General features: G+C 44.3%; 1 protein-coding gene across 2 annotated transcripts; it reads left to right on the forward strand.

Moving 5' to 3' along the window:
• The first annotated feature begins 459 nt into the window (after positions 1-459).
• Positions 460-3,124, forward strand: LOC141369145 (uncharacterized). Of its 2 annotated transcripts, XM_073874711.1 has the most exons (9): positions 460-914; positions 1,000-1,261; positions 1,358-1,438; positions 1,522-1,602; positions 1,688-1,789; positions 1,875-1,976; positions 2,062-2,160; positions 2,258-2,347; positions 2,433-3,124. In XM_073874711.1, exons 1-9 carry the CDS (start codon positions 702-704, stop codon positions 2,594-2,596), a joined length of 1,194 nt encoding a protein of 397 aa, XP_073730812.1. In that variant the 5' UTR covers positions 460-701; the 3' UTR covers positions 2,597-3,124. The 2 variants fall into 2 exon arrangements, with proteins under 2 accessions (XP_073730812.1, XP_073730813.1); XM_073874712.1 differs by lacking the exon at positions 1,522-1,602.
• Positions 3,125-17,829: the final 14,705 nt, after the last annotated feature.

Consider the following 17,829-nt stretch of genomic DNA (forward strand, 5'->3'; position numbering starts at 1 on the left):
CTACATTTATGCTTATTTACCTCACTGGGTTTCAGTCTCTGTTTATTGCAATGCTGACAGAAACCTCAGTTTACTCTTTTAAAACTATTAATCATCTTTCTTGTCAGTGTCAATGCAGAAACGACTTTAATTAGACAACAGTTAGCGGCTATGCTTGTTTACTCCGCTGGTTTGCCACAACAAGCATTATAATTAACCCCTGAGACCTTTAACTTTATCTAAAGGCCCGAAAATTATTTAAATCCGTCAATTATACTGCTTACTGGTTTGGATTTCATTCTGTGACTGATTTAAAACTTTTAATTTATTGTCAGTGTCAATGCAGAAACGACTTAGTTAGCAGCTATGCTTGTTTACATCACTGTTTGCAACTTTAAACTTTTTTTAATTTATTGTCAGTGTCAATGCAGAAACGACTTAGTTAGCAGCTATGCTTGTTTACATCACTGTTTGCAACAACAAACATTACAATAAACCCCTGAAAGCTTTAACTTTATCTAAAGGACCAAAAATGATTGAAATTAGCATGTTTTCTATTGTGAATTTAACAGCTGTCAGTTCAGTAATTGATAACTTTTTATTATAATTATTTAAAGTTTGCATGCTAATAACAAGTCAGTTATAGTGCTTATTCGTTTGGATTTCGGTCTGTGACTGCTTTAAAACTTTTCATTACTGTTAATTTTTTTTATTTTTTTCAGATGGAGGTTACATGTGCATTGTGCCAGCTGAAGCTAAAAAGCATAAGCCAGCACCTTCGTTTCAAGCACAATGTGCTAAATATTATTGAGCGAAGGCTAATAATAAATATGATACGGGGCAAGGTCCGTATTGATAATATGCCTTGCCCTGTATGCAACAAAAAGATGCGCCATGTAGAGGTGCACATGAGGGTGGGGCACAAAGACCTCAAGGTAAGTGACCTGACCGAGAGGCTTTTGTGAGATGTTATGAGTAAAAGCGTCATGATGTCATAACAAATTTCAACAATTGTTTCAGGAAAAGCAGAGGGCCCAGATGCTCAAGGGCCTGAGGCAAGAGGCAACGAAAGGCAGGCTTCAGGCCCTGTCAGCCACAAACCCCATCGTGCCTCTGGCGACACAGTGGGGTGATGCGGGGCTAAAGATGGCAGACCAGCCGGCAGACCAAGAGACAATGGAGGAGGGTGACCTGGCAGTGAAGCATTCAATTCTCTCGGAAATCCGGAAATTGATGTTCTCTGTCAAGCCCCCCATCCAAGAAGATGTACAATCTCTGCCAAGTAAGTGTCCGTTTGCGAGTTTCACGAACTCTGAAATCATTGCGTTGACTCGAGTGACCAAATGCCAAATTTGATGTCTGTACTTCTGTCTTTCAGTCCTAGAGGAGCAGCTGGTAGCCACGCCATCCCCGCTTCCGTCCGACATTTTGGCAGGAGCGCTCCATGAGGCCCTGCATGGTAGGTCAAGAGTTTAACAACGAAAACACTGCGAACTCTCGAGCGACCAAAGGCTAAATTTCATGTCTGTTTCTCTGTCGCAGTCCCAGAGGAGCAGCTGGTAGCCGCGCCCTCCCCGCTTCCGTCCGACCTGTCGGACGAAGCGTTCCACGGGGACATGCATGGTATGTCACGAGTTTAACAACGAAAACGCCGTAAACTCTCGAGCGACCAAAGGCTAAATTTGATGTCTGTTTCTCTGTCTTTCAGTCGTGCACGATGTCCCCGCAGACCAAGAGGAGCAGCTGGTAGCTGTGCCCTCCCCGCTAACATCTAACATTTTGGCTGAAGCGCTCCACGAGGCCCTGCATGGTAAGTCACAAGTTTAACAACGAAAACGCTGCGAACTCATGAGCGACCGAAGACTTAATTTGATGTCTGTTTCTCTGTCTTTCAGGCATGCACAATGTCCCCATACCCCCACAGGAGGAGCTGGTAAACGCACCCTCATTGTTTTTTTCCGCCCTGTCGGACGGAGCACTCCACAGGGACATGCATGGTAGGTCATGAGTTTAACAACGAAAATGCTGCGAACCCTCGAGCGACCAAGGGCATAATTTGATGTCTGTTTCTCTGTCTTTCAGTCGTGTGTGAAGTACTCAGAGCCGCAGAGGAGGTGGTAGCCGCGCCCTCCCCGCTTCCATCCGACCTGTCAGGCAAAGCGTTCCACTTGGACATGCATGGTAGGTCACGAGTTTAACAACGAAAACGCCGCAAACTTTCGAGCGACCAAAGGCTAAATTTGATGTCTGTTTCTCTGTCTTTCATTCGTGCGTAAAGTCCCCGGAACCACAGAGGAGGAGCTGCTAGCCGCGCCCTCCTTGCTTTATTCGGACCTGCCGGACGGAACGCTCCAAGGGGACCTGCACGGTAGGTCACGAGTTTGACAACGAAAACCCTGTGAACACTCGATCGACCAGAGGCTAAATTTGATGTCTGTTTCTCTGTCTTTCAGTCGTGCGCGAAGTCCCCGGAGCCACGGTGGAGGAGCTGGTCGCCCCGGACTGGGAGCTGGCTGCCCCGGACTGGGAGCTGGTCGCCCACGAGGAGGAGCTGGTTGCCCCGCCCTCCCCGCTGCTGTCCGGCTTGTCCGCAACATCTCAGCCTTGCACACTCTAAGACCAGGTTAAAGATGCATTGCTTGTGGAGAATTTTATCCTGATCTCACCAAAATTAGGTGAGACCAGGTCAAAGATGCATCTCCTGTTGAGAGTTTTATACTTAAAGTTTGTTTTTGGCTTTAAAGTTTGGTTTGGTGTGTTTAGAAAATTGTAGATATTTGCATGTTTGTTTTGAAAGGTTGTGTGCTTGTTTTAAGGAGTTTTGTTATTTATTTTTATACTGTGTTTTTCTTAGTGTGTTTTAAAATTTAACTTATTTAAATAAACTGCTTTTCCAGAATTTCTACTTCTCATTTATTCAGACCTGACCAAACAATTGCAGGGCAGCACCACACATTCACCAGGCTCAATGTTCACTCCAGTGGTCTGTCGAGTATCCAGAATCTCTTGAATCATCTGCATTACAGAAAGTACTCTGGTTAACCAATGTTAATCCTGGCTGTTTACTGTAAATGTGATGATTGTGTTAAATAAACAGCTGGTTGGAGGGCAGGACATCCTAATGTCAGATTAATAAAGAGGAGGTCTTTACAAGGTGTGTTGACTATGTTAAATAAACTGCAAGAAGACAGAATAATAGACTGATGGCCCCATGAATGGCAAAGGGTCCAACCTACATGTTATTACACTGGCATATGGGCAAGTGCACACCTGGTAGGTACAGTAATGTTTGAGGACAACACTGTTATACATGGCTTTTTACTATCACTTTGCCCAAATTAGGTGAGACCGGGTTAAAGGTGCATCCCCTGTGGAGAATTTTATCCTGATCTCACCCAAATTAGGTCACCCAACACTGCTATACATGGCCTATTACTGTCACTTTGCACTCTGGAGACCTCTGAGTCTACTGTTCATGAAACACCATTTAGAATTCTGTCAAATAAATAGATTGTGGGATGGCACAACATCCCAATGTCAAATTTATAAGCAGGAGGTCCTTACATGGTTCGTGGATGACGCTAAATAAACTGTAAGAAGGTGGAATATTGGATTGGTGGACGTCCACAAACCAGCATGTGGGTATGTGTCAAATAAACTGTAAATGGTATGATTGTGTCAAATAAAAAGCTGGTGGGATGGCAAAATGTTTAAAGTTCAGGCGGTGGTATCTCGGCCGGGGAAAGGGATAGAGCGACGCGGGTGGGCTCGTTGGTAAGGCCCCTCGCGTAGAGTAAACGACCCGAAAGGGGAGGTGCTCGGACATAAGGCGCCCGAGCTACGGCTGTGGGAAAATCCGGGGTGGAAAGACGTTTCTCGGCCGCGGAAAGGGCTAGAGAGACGCGGGTGGGCTCGTTGGTAAGGCCCCCTCGCGTAGAGTAAACGACCCAAAAGGCGAGGTGCTCGGACAAAAGGCCCCCGAGCTACGCCCGTTGGAAAATTCGTTAAATAAACTTTAAGGCGGCAGAATAACAGATTGGTGGACGTCCACGGACCAACGTTCGGATCTGTGTCGAATAAACCGTGAATGGGATGATTGTGTCAAATAAGTGGCGGTCGGGATGACACAACATCCCAATGTCACGTTAATAAACAGATGGTACTTAGGTGGTTCGTGGACTACGCTAAATAAACTGTCAGAACGCAGAATAACTGCTCGTTGGACGTCCACGAACCAACATTCGGATCTGTGTCAATTAAACTGTAAATGGGATGATTGTGTCAAATAAACGGCGGCCGGGATAACACAACATCCCAATGTCACATTAATAAACAGATGGTACTTAGGTGGTTCGTGGACTACGCTAAATAAACTGTCAGAACGCAGAATAACTGATCGGTGGCCACATGGATGGCCAAGGGTCCAACCTACATGTTATTACACTGGTGTCAGGGCAAGTGTACACTTGATAGTGTTCGAGGACAACACTGTTACACTGCCAAATTAACTGTAAAGGGGATGATTGGTATCAGGTACGAGGGCAAGTCTTATAAATTGGACGAAGCAACCTGAGTCCACACTTGAGGACAGCCAGGTTTTTAAGTTTTAACTTTGCAGTGGCAGTCGGGAGGGCTCCCTGAGTCCTGTGTACACACCCTGGGATCAAACAACAATGTCTCCGAAGTGAGTATTTTTAAAATGGAATAAATTGTACAAGGACATGTTGTTTCTCAGCCCTGGATTGGTCTTGGTGACCCGAAAATGTGCCTCCCGCCTAAGTGCAACTGCGCTCTTTCAGAATGAAGAGTTTTGAGAGTATTGGAGAAACTTTATTTTCGGGAAGGAAAAAACCGTACCCCTTTGGGTTTTTTCAGACGTAAATTTCCACTTTCTTCAATCTTCACCAAATTTGCACTGTAGCTAGACGATGTCAAGACTTAGACAGGGGCACCGTTTGCAGCCTGCCAGACCGTTCCAGAACCAAGATATGGCGCATCCTTGTACAATTTAATGCATTGGAAAATATAAATCGTTCGTGGACAGTTTGATTTTCTCACGGCGGAAGGCCGGCCGGCTTGCGTGAGCCTGCTGATTACAGGAAAATGGGTTTGGAACTGATAAAATCATGTCCACGACACCTCATTCCAGAGACTGTCAAATCGATTGGGGGTGGGATACTGCAATATCCCACTCTCAATTAATTCAACAGACAAAACTACTCGGTTGGTGGACATGCCCGGAAACGCCGAAGACGTCAGTGCAGCGCACCGGCAGACCCCTGGCACCTGACGCACCTGCTCTGGTGTCGCGTCAGGGAACAAACGGCAATCTAGTCGGTTGGTGGACTAATAACGGCTCCGTGGTACCCGAGGCGAGGCCGGGGTGCAGTCCCCGGCAAGGGGGGAACAATCAGCGACATTGTCGGTCAGTGGACGGATAGCTGTCCCGTGGTACCTGGGGTGCGGCCGGGGTGCGGTACCCGACCTGGGGGGAAGAACCGGCGACTTAGTTGGTCAGTGGACGAATAGCGGGCCCGTGGTACCTGGGGCGTGGCCGGGGGGCTGTACCCAACCTGGGGGGGCAATTGGCAACTTAGTTGATTAGTGGACAAATAGTTGTCCCGTGGTACGGGGGCGTGGCCGGGGGCGGCCAAAAGCGACCAATCGGCTCCTGACTGGGTACCTGCCGCCTTTTAACCCCCACCGGTGGGACGTTTAGTCGGGTGGGACATCCCACGGCAGACCCAGGTGAGCGGGGAGACGTTTAAGCTTACCATGGGAGGTGGTGGCGCCGCCTGGTGGACTTTCCCCGAACTGCCGTTCTGGGCCCCTGACTTCAATGGCCCCTGGGGGGCCCTGTGCGCAGCATCCCCGAACCCAGTGCAACAGGCCGTCAAATAGGGTTTCGGACCCCCCCGAATCATCCTGTGGAGCTTTCTAGAGCAAGGCCAGAGAGCCGGCAAAACTTTTTTAGCTTTGGGCTCTTAAGAGGTGACAGGAGAACCACCGGCCTCCGTCTGGTGTCCCTGGCACCTCGTCTGCGTGCCTTGGGCATGGGGGGCTCCTGGGCTGCCGGCTCGGCAGAGGCGGGCTTCTGGGCTGCCGGCTCGAGGACGTCGGGCTCCTCTTCTGGCTCCAGAGCTTGGACTTTCGAGGAAGGCTTTCCGCTTGATGAAGTGTCCAAGGAGGAAGGGGAGGGCGGGCTGGCCAAATCCTGTGTCTGGGGGTACTCCTTTAAGCTCTGAAACACAAGACAGAGAAAGAAATTAACAAAGAAAACAAGGCAAATGACCCGTAGACACGAACGAGATCTAAGGGAGACAACACACAGAGGGAGAGTCAATCACGAAACCCCAGACTCCTGGAAGGGCACCGTCTCCTCCACCTCTGAGCTGCTGGAAAACGGTGAGGTGGGCGGAGACTCCTCCCGTCTGCGTTTCCCGCTGCCGTGTTTCGTTTTGGCCGTCTTCTTCCTACTCGTCCCCTCCTAGGACGGCTTCCCAGGGGAGACCTCCACGCCACACAGTGCCTCCTCAAATAACCAGTGGTGGAGGTGTCGTGACACATAAACTTCGCGACCTTGTTCCGGTAATCTGGGTTCTGTGTGTTCTGGGCCTGTGAAAGAGAGAAGAACAGTCAGTCTTTTCGTACGATCAACATCGACAGACACCGAACGAGCAAGACGTTTACGTGTGTGGCGATGGAGGTCCGGATGTCGGTAAACGTGGCCTTCTCCAGAAGTCCCATTGACACCCACGCCCCCTGGAAAATTTAGATTTTACAGGGGTTGGGTGTCGATGTATAGAAAAGGTATTTGGCGTCCGACCCGCCAACCAGGTTGTCCCTCATCGCCAGGAAGCGGCGTAACCAAGAGTACTCCTCCGGCGTGAGGGACAGCTGCGCCGGACAGAATGCCTGGTTGGTCTTGTGAAGAGATATCTGCAAAAACACGGAGAAAAGAGACAGAGTCAGAGGTTCGAAAGGTGTCCGACGTTTTCGCAGTACGCTAGGGAAAACACTCACATTGATGAGGTAAGCCCCCGTGCTCGCCGTCTTGACGGCCTTCTCCACCTCCTCGATGGTCAGATTTTGGAATACTCCAAGTCTGTGCCCATATATGGAGGCAAAGTAGGCCGTCAAGTGGCCGTAGAGCACGAATTGCGTCTTCTGGAGCCCGTTCTCTTCCAGCTGGTCTGTGGAGACAAAAGGGCAGGTTAGTAAAACCAGGCGCAGTCCACATGATGGAACGCGGAGCCGCCACCAATGTCGACTTACCTAGGAGCCCCGGGATGACCTTCTTTGCCTCGGAGCGGCATTTCCTCAGCACCTCTTTGGGGATCAGCCGGCCCTCCTTGGCCTGCTTCACCCCAATCTGGTGCATTACCACCCCCCTCTTGAGGCCCTTAATCAGGGCCCTCAACTCCCGCCTGATCCCCAGCAGGGTCTTTTTTGACAGGCGGGACATGTTGGGGGGTCTCTGAGACGTAATCGGTGAACTGAGCAGCGTTCTTGAGGTAGTGGTTGATGGTCATCTCTGCAATCTTGCACGACCTCAAGCTGCTATACCATCTGCAGACGAGCGAAAAGAAAGAGTTAACGACCAGAGTTACCTCCAAGGTTAAAACGTCAAAACGACGGGAGCAAGACTCACTTCCTGATCCTCCCGGGGTCGTCCAGAAAGACCAGCGTGGAAAGCCGCCGCTTCCCCTCAGCCATGTGGCCAATGAAGGATCGGATCCGGTATATTTTCCCCGCCACGTTCTCTTTTAGTTTCCTGGAGGGTTCCGGGCCCTGCTGGTGCATCCGGTACTCCTCCAGGAGCTGGTCTGAAGAGAGAGAGTGGGAGAGAGAAAGCATTATAGCATTCATTAACATTATAGACAATTGACAGGCGGACATTAAACGGGAACCGTACTCACTCAGGACCGCGTTGTGTTCTGGATAAACACCCCGCCTCCTCGTCCTCCTCCACGGGAGACTCCAGGGCCTGTAGCAGCTTTTGAGTGATGCCCTTGAAGTCAACGGCCGACTTGTGAGGCCACTGGCGCAAAAGTGTCTTGCCCGACGGGTCACCAACTGCAGGGTGGAAGTGAGGGTGCCGACCTGCTTTTGTAGCTCACACATCCGATCTTGCATTCGCGCCGCCCGCCTCTCACAGGCCTCGGAGCCGCAGGGCTGCTCTTCCTCCTTCGCCATCGACCCTCAAGGCAGCCAGCTTTTCGATTATCCTGCGCCTCTTGACCTCGGCGAAGGCCGTCCGGTGAGCCTGTTGGCGTGCAAGTGCTGATCCATTCTTGTGACCTCCTTCTGGCACTCGGGGACAGGGCAACGTCCTTTATGGACGTCCAACCCTTCCAGACTCCAGGGCCAGAAGGAGCGTCCTCTCCTCCACGTTAAACACCTTGTGCGTGACCCACAAATGCTGGCTCAGCTGCATGTATTTACCGTAACAAATAGGGCACATAAAAGACATTTTTAAACTTAGAAATCGAATAAAGCAGATAAAGCAGGAATATCCTCAGCCGTTAAGAGAGAATGAGATTTGTCCTCATATTCAAATCCTCCTAGCTCCGCCCCTGAACAGCGGCCAGACTCGAAGCGGGTGCCGTTCGAAAGGTCTCCCTGTCCCCTTTTCAACGCCATCAGCCACAAGTCTCTAGGAGTCTCCTTGCATTCAGGAGATATAACAGATTTATCCTCACATTCAAATGCCCCTAGCTCAGCCCCCGAGAGTCCGGGGCTTTCCAACGAACCCTTGTTTGGTCCCCTTCTCTGGCAAAAACAATTGAGGCCAAACTGTTAAAGAGTCCCTATTATACAATTTAAGAAAAAAAAATACTACTATCTCGGCCCAGGAATGACGTAGAAATGTGGGGGTGATGTCGTGGGGGTGATGTCGGTGGCCCTTTAAAACGATCCGGCCCTCAAGTCTCCAGGACCTCCCCTTCCAAAGAAATAAACAATTTTTCTTGTATTCAAATGCCCATAGCTCCGCCCACGAGAGCGACACCCTTGGAAAGCCTTCCAACGAACCCAAGCTCAAGTGAGACTTTTCCATTTTTTACGGCACATGTCCTCTGAATAAATACATTTTGTTAGCGAAAAGTAGCTGTATAGGGGGTAAGTTACCACATTTTTCAAATGACAAGCCCCCTTAGGAAAATTAACCATGTTTTCTTTTTTGTTTTTTTGTGGTAAAAGTGTAGTAACCATGTATTTTGCTGTATTGATTACTATCAGCAAAACCATGATTTATTGCAGTAGCCACAGTATAACTAGGGTTTTTGGGTTTTAACTGTAGTAAAACCAAGGGTAGGAGCTTGTCCTAGTTCAATGGTTAAAATATCCTTGAAATCTTATTTGTTGTTGTCTATGAATTTACAGTCGGGGACAAAACCCTTTTTAATTATGTTTTCGTCATTTTATTGTTGTAGGTTTATGAACAAAAGGGCCTGTCCCCGGAAAATGGGGGCATATGGTCACTTTATAATAGGGGGAAATAATTTAAAAAACGTCAGGAAGGCAGGGGGTCGATAAACGTGTAGTCACGTGACTCGTGTCAGTGAAATGTGTATTTACAACTTACCATGTTACCCAGTCTCCTCACTGCCACTCTTCCAAGCGAGGTTCTTTGAAGGTGAACTTGTGTCGTTTAGCTCCGAGTGACTTACAGACAATATCAATCTTTCCTCTATGTTGAATGAGTGACTCTGGGTGGGGCTTCCGCCACAGCAGCAAGCAGGCACCCGATTGATTAATGGGGTGTGAAAATCCACCAAAGTAAAAATTTTCCAACTCAAAAATTGCGTTGTGAAACACAAAATGCCCAAAAAGCACAATTCGCGCGTACTGCGCACCACACTCAATTCGCGCCATGGGAATGAGGTGGAAACGCATCTACCATGCCACGCTAAACGCCTCATCCGCGTCTTCACATTGACATCACTCGCGCTTGCCGCCTCTGGTAAAACGCAGCATTAAGATGTGCTTTCTCTGTAAAACCCTTTTCACATTGAGGACAGGTGTAAGGTTTCACTCCAATATGTAATGTTTTGTGCAGAGCTGTTTAGATTACATATGAATTGTAATCCGTTACTGATTACGAATTACATGACAAAATTTGTAGTCAGTAATATAATCTGTTAGATTACACATCATTGGTAACGTAATCTGACAACTTTTGGATTACATTTAGATTACTTTTGACAAATATTATTTGAGTATAGTTATTTAAGTTAATTAAGTTAGATTTTGACATTGGTGGGGAAATAAATAAAATTGTCTTCAGAGCTTCAGTGCTTTTGTGCGTGCTGTGAGACACACCCTGGGCGCGAGGACTTGAATACACTCTATGCACGATCACTTCCACATTTTGTCTAAACCTGCAGAGATACATCCGGTCTACGCCGAAAGCCGTTTTTCCAATTCCCTTTCGCCGAGTGAAAAATCCGGTGGAGATCATGGCTCATTACAAACATTGTTTACAAGAGCTTCCCGCGATCACCGTGAACGACGTTAATCGTATTGTAAAACAGACAGCTGGCACACCAAACAGTAAGAAGGAGAAGGGTTTTAAATTATATAAATAATTATATATCGTGCTACATCGACAACTTTGAGGGTGAGTATTATCATCTCATGCTAAATTCTCGTCTCTTCCTGACCAGTACATTTTGGTCTTTGCATTATTTATTTATTTAGTTAGTTGAACGCATTAGTAAAACACGTATATTGTTTTTGTCATATGCCTAAAGTGCTTGTTTTTGCAGTGTAGGAACATATTGTGTAATACGATTGTTACTGTCTATAAGACATTTTTCAGTTTCCGGTAAGGATCAGAGGCCTTATTTATAAAACTGTGCATTAGGGGTGACCCCGAATAGTCGAAGATTCGATGCATCAATATGAGAAGCCTGATTCGACTACCAATCTCATAGTCGTATCGTCGAAGATGTGTTATGAAATGAGGATCATTAAATGTTTGCTATATATGGGTGCACATTATCTGATTTCAGAAATAACAGTTTTCTCCCAATATATTAATATACAGCCTATTATCATAATGCAACGCAAATACTATGTGAAGAAGTAGCTTTATTTAACATTTTTAAAATGCGTTAATAAATCCACCAACCCCGTGACAGGGCTACACAGTCCATATGGTAAGAGGTTTCCATGCATCGCAAAGCAGTGGCCTCTTTGTTTCTGCAGTTAAAAAGACAAAGCTGGCAATTCTGGCTATACTTTCGTTATTTTAACAATTTCTTTGTTTTATTTTATTTATAAATCACTCGGGGTAATCTGATTTAACTATTTGACTTGTTTTGATTCCGTGCACTTCGGGCACTTTGTACATTTCGTTGACGACACAAAAAATATCTGCACAGAATGTATCCCAGACACGAATGTCTCTCTTGTGATTTAATACCGTCGGTGCTCTTTCTTAAATGATATAAAAGAAATTCATGAAATAAATTATATAAAAATCATCAGGTGTTTCTACCTAAAGTGAATACAGATATGATCAAAGCAAGCAGTTAATAAAGCGTATTTGTCTATAAAAATCATTAATTTCAGAGTTTGTTATTAATTAACATTTAAGGAATTGTACATAAAGTTTAGCTTTTATCGTTTACTGTAACAATCACAAATTATATGTCATTTGTCGTTTTTTTTTTTTCGGTCATAACTGCTTTGACGCGCTAAATCTCAAAAATATATAAGATCGCTGAACTAGCCGGGGCTTCCCAGAGGATCACAAGTTTAGTTATCAAACTGGTTGATATAACAAAAAGATGTGTAATATATTTGTTTTATGTTCTGTATTATAATCATGGCTTTAAAATATTATGAGGAATCATTTAACGAAATATGTCTAGCCTATATTGCCTTTCATGTTAACTTAAAAAGGATACAAATGCATCGTCAGTTTTGTCATCGTTCATCACTTCAAAGACAGTTTTGGTCACTTTATTAGACATTTATTTCTGTCTGCTGCATGTGAAAGAAAATAAAAGTTAACCATTTGTTGACTACCCGGTGCGCCTCCCACCCATGCGCACAAACATAGATGATTCGACTATCGGTCGAGTCGACTATAGAAAGATTAGAAAATTCTGATTCGAATATGTAAATCCTTAGTCGAGGCCACCTCTACTGTGCATAGGATCCTTACTAAAAGCATTTTACTCTGCTATACAAAAAGCAGACATAAAAAATAAATAATTTAAATTTAAAAACATATAGTAATTTCCTTTTACCTAACAGACTTGCATTAACTTACATTTATTCAGTGTAATAGGCGAACACGTTTCCTTATGCCAGTTTTGTTGAACATTAGGACTATTATAATGATAACAGGGAAACGATTGTCTGGGAGCTTGATGGTTGTATTTCCACACTTTGACATTTGATGATAAAAATGCACATTAATTAAGGAAAATATTTGCTGCTATCCATCTGTCGTTTTATCTTGCATTCCAGTAGTGGACAATGTGACCGTGAGACAGCACTGAATAAATATTTGCACTTGTACAGAGTGATAATTGTTTTTCATTTACATCTTGTAAAATTCAATCTTAAATAAAAAAATTTAAATAACTGCTGGATTTTATTGTCACGATACCGTGGATCTAACATATGATATAGAGTGAAATTAAATGTTTGTGTGGCATATTTTCTTCTTCTTTCTATTTTAATCTAATTTCAGTTCACTTTTTCACCATCTGTGTCGCCTATTCCCATTAATTGTCTCCAGAATGTGGGTACGTATGATGTATTTATGGGTCAGAGTTTGCTTACAGGTGCGCACATTCTGCCATCAAGTTTTTTTACAGATCACAAAGTTTGCGTGGGAAGTAGCGTATGTAGTGTGGGTTCTAGAGTTGTGACGTTCGCGAATGAACCGATTCTTTTAAAAGGCTCACAAACATGAACAATGGGAGTCGAGTCGCGGCTGGAGGGGAGCCGTTCTTTCTGTAGTTCTGTAGTTCTTATTTATTCTAATTTATGGAAGTGTTTGTAGTAAAAGCTGTTTTGCACAGAAATTCATTGCAGTCGGCTTTGTTTTTGATGTTTATTTGTGAGTAGGTATTGTATGAATAACATAATACAAAGTGTGTGTATGTGTAAAACTACGTTTAAGGGTAAATCCAAAATAGCGATGTCACTGTCTAAGCAGAGGGATGTTGTGCAACCCTATGGAATATAGTCCTTACATGACAAATGAGGTAATAATCAATATTTAAGAATAATTCAAACTCAAAGATCCGGATCACCTCAAAGAGCCATAAATCCCATCACTACTGGGTTATATAACAAGTGTTTTAATTAGTAAATACGGATTATCAGGGCTTCAAAAAAAATAAAAAATAAGGAGCCATTGGCTCCTATAGGGGGAAAAAACAGGCGCCAAATTTTTTTTTAAAGACCCACATTACATTGCACTTACTTTTAGTCACCATGTTGTGTGCATGTCTCTCCTCTTTTTATAGTTTCAATTTTTTAACGCAGAATCTGAGCCAGTGTCACTGCCACTGACCATGATTATGTCCATATCACTTGGCCACTGAGTGTAGTTTGGCCGTCTCCTCTTCTTTTTCGCAGAAAGCCAGCGTTTGACAGATGGTGCAGGATCAAACTCTTCAAGTGATGGGCCTTCAGTGCTGATCCTGATAAAATCTTCCAAGGTTGACACATGGAGTGAACTGTGCATTTTAGATTTTATTATGTTTTGAGCTGAAAAGCCGCGTTCACACTGAGCAGCCGAAATTGGTAGGACAAGCATTATCTCAACTAGATGCAGAACATTCTGGAAATCTGTGCAGTAGGGCTCTTTTGTTAGTAGGACTTCCCACAAGCTGCAATAGGATTTATCTGAAAACTGTCCTTTAACAAGGGTTTTCAACATTCTCCATTCTGCCTGTACAGCAGTGATGTCACATCCATTTTTCAGCAAGATGTCTTGATACCATTTCAGCAGTGTGTCAATATCATTTACCCCAAAAGTGTAGATGTTGTCTGGCCAAGAATCATGACAAAAGATTGAGAAGCATTGAATAATCTCTGTCCCTTGTGTGTTTTTGTGCTGTGTGTTGTCTCTCATTATGTCAAACCTCCTTTCAAGCTCCTTAACTGTAATGTCTACAGTTTCATCAATGAGGTGGTTTAGTTCTTCGCTGAAACCTTGGAGATCACCGCCTTTCAGCTGTATGTTTTGAAAGGAAATGCCCACGTAGTCAGACCAGAAGGCAGAAAAAAGCAGCCTCGTCTGTTTTTCTCTTTGGGCTTTGTCTTGCTGCACCACATTTTCATGCAGGGCAACTGAATTTAAGTTTGTGTGACTGAGAAATTCCTCTAACTTTCCATTTCTCACTGGTTTGTACTTCATTCCCTTGATTGTACAAACACAGGAATTAATAGCTGCCTTAGCCCGAGGTAGCACACGACTCAACTTTGAGATTTCTCCAAACAGGTCATGGAGAAAGTGACAAAACCCCACAAAAGGCAACTTTTCCATTTGTTGTGAGATGTGTTTTGCTCTTCCTGTTATTTCAGTGTTTTTGGATGAGGCAGCAAGGTGTTGCATGTGGATGTGCACAGCTGTATATTGGCCCTGGCCTGTAGTCTGATCAAATGCAAGAAAAACAGAAAGAGCTCTGTAAATGTGAGGCAGCCAGTGCTGGGTCTTCACAGCAGAAGGTGTTCGTATGGCACAGCCTAACTCCATGCCAATGGCTTTCAACTCACGTTTGCTTTTGGGGCTTAAATGATGTTTTCCATATTAGCTGCAGCAAGTCATAGACATCTTCAATCATTGGAACAGACTTCTGAACATCCAGCATGGCTAATTACAGTCTGTGTGGCATACAATGAAAGGAAAGAATGTGCTGTCCTATTTCTTCTCTTAAGAGATCACCTACTCCTCCTCGAGCACCCATGTTAACGGCAGCCCTGTCTGCTCCAAATGCAGTAATCTTCCTCTGCCACCAATCACGATCAGTTTGTTTAGCATCACTGAACAAGCATTTTATTTTATCTAATACTCCATGTGCATGGCAGTGTTCAGGCTCAGTTAAACCAATAAACCTGTTCACTGCCACACCTGCAGAAATGTGCCTGCAGTATGCAATAACGTTGTCTTTCCCAGAAACGTCTGTGCCACAGTCAGTGATAATGAAGATGTAATTAGCTGTCTGTGCATCTGTCAGTGCTTGTTCTTTAAACTCATCTGCAATGCATCCTACAAACTCAGCACACGATGTGTCGTTATCATACGTTTTGCTCACATCAAGTCCGTTTTTTTTTTTTTCATTAGAACTAAATTTATTGAACGGCAGCTCTTCCCGTGCGATCATATAGGCTGTGTTAAACTTAATTTTTAACTCCTTCCATTCCTTTTCATCCCGCAGCTCGCATGCACGAGAAACTGCACATGCTAACGGTGTAGTCTGCGGAGCATTCTTAGTGATTATGTGATCACATGCATTTTTATGCTTGTTACTGTCCCAGTGTTTTCTCACAGTCTCTTTTTTGAAATGGTTAGTTTCTGTAATGAACTCCGTTTTTCCCGCTATTTCTTTGCCCGCTCTTGAACAAAAGTCACAAAACATTGTTTGTGTCTCATGATCATACCTCAGCCTTGTTAGCAGGAGTGTCATCCGTGCTGGTGATTGACAGAGATGAGCATTGCTTGAAGGAGTCTGATATTTTTCGCTTTGACATTTTTTTTCTGTCGCGGAAAGGTGACATTCGCTTTACCCGTTCATATTTTGGCGCATTCACTCAGTGACGTTCACGCAAAGCATCTCATTTCATGACGTAAACAAAACAAATGAACCGATAGGCTACTGGTTATAAAACATACACATAGGATGCAAATTTTACAATCAAAGGGAGTAAATTTGTATTGTCGCCAATGGCGACCTTGACAGAAATTTCACTCGCAAAAAAATATATTGTCGCAAATGCGACCATTTTAGTCGCAGTTTGGAGCCCTGGATTATGTTTAGAATCTGTTTACATACAAGTTAATTGATTCTTAATTCTTGATATTGTTTGATGTAATTTAATTATCTTCACAGATTGTATTAAAGGGCTCTCGTCCTGTAATACTGTCACAGAGCAGTTGTTCGCGTGTTGCTGGGTCAGCACTGTGCAACCACATTGTTGCACTGCTCTACCAAGCAGTGCACTACTCTCAGCTTGGCATCAGTGCAGTTCCTCCAGTGAGCAGCTGTCCTGAAACTGAGCAGAGCTGGCACAAACCAAGAACAATGGTAATGTTAATTGATGTTACTTATAAAAATATATAAATTAGGGATGTCCTGATCCAATCACGTGATCGGAAATCGGCCCCGATCACGTGGTTTCAGACTCGATCGGAATCGGACGTTACCTCCCGATCAGGACTCTGATACATATATGCAGGGTTTAAAATCCATCAAGGTCTCGCTCTGCTCCGTGCCAGTGTACGTGTCACGGCCTGAGCGGACCACGAACTACGTGGGTCACGCTCTGACCGAAGTTCCGCCTCGAGGAGGTCCCCAAAGCACCCCAATGACCAGAAGTAGTAAATATACGTGACATACTGTCAAAATGATTGATGATGATGACCTTTGACCTCAGGAGGGGTGACCTTTGACCTTAGGGAGGGGTGACCTTTGACCCCCGAATGATTGATGATGACCTTTGACCTTACGGAGGGGTAACCTTTGACCCCCAAAATGATTGATGACGACCTTTAACCTATGGGGGAGGGATGACCTTTGACAGGTGATGATAAATTATGAATGACCGGGGTTATCTCCCAGGGGCCCGATAAATCATCAGTGACCGGGGTTACCTCCGGGGGCACAATAAATCATCATGTCTTCCTACGATGAAACAATAAAACAGTGTTTACGCAGGTGGTCATCGTTAAAACCTCATTCCGTGCTCCCATCATAAATTATATAAGGCGGGGCCACAATATAATAAAAGCCGGGAAAATACCACAGTTACGAAAATCACAACCATGGATACCATGGATACGCCATGCAGCTAGCACAATACACGGTGAGCACCTGAAAAAATTTAACTTTAACATGCTCCATTATGGAATGCGTGGCAACATTATAATCGTCCTCTCTACAAATTATTTTGATCATGGTGAATAGCTTCATTAAACACAATTTTTTATTTTTATTTTTATTTGATTTTTATTTTTATAATTATCAACGAAATTAAGTGTTCTTTCTTTTCTTTTAAACGTCGTCTTGGCTTCTAAGTCTATATTCGTGTTAAAATTAAACTGTAATTAAATAAAGTAGCCCTACAAAAGATGTTTACTTGAACATTAACTTTCTCTAATAATCTTAGCACTATGTATGGATACGCCTGATTTAAAAACATGTTCAAAAGTATCAACAGAATAAAAAAAGGTTTTTTAACAGAGGTAGATGAAATACAATCTAAAAGAATAAAAACAATGAATTCCGTCAAGACGAACATTTTGTAGGATTTTCTGTAGATAGTAAAAAACAGCCTGTAATTTTTAAATGTTCTATTCTTCAATTTGTATAGATGATTTTCAAAACAGAAGTTAGGCTTTTTCAAATAAACTGTTCAATACGCTCTGTGATAATACTGCCACTTACGCAGATTGTTGTCTTTGAAGCAGCATTCCGGAGAGATGCGTTCGCTCCTGCGCTTAATTCGTTATGGCTGTGCCCTGTGGCTGGCGGGGGTTATTTGAACAAAGATGAAATGTTTTTACTCAGTGTCACAGCACCGGCGTAGATGGCCTCAGATGTTTTTGCAATTAGTTCGTTATTTATTGGGGGTGAATCTATGTCTCTCAGAGATAATTAA

This window comes from Misgurnus anguillicaudatus, chromosome 12 (genome assembly GCF_027580225.2).
Source record: "Misgurnus anguillicaudatus chromosome 12, ASM2758022v2, whole genome shotgun sequence".
In the NCBI taxonomy this organism is placed as follows: domain Eukaryota; kingdom Metazoa; phylum Chordata; class Actinopteri; order Cypriniformes; family Cobitidae; genus Misgurnus; species Misgurnus anguillicaudatus.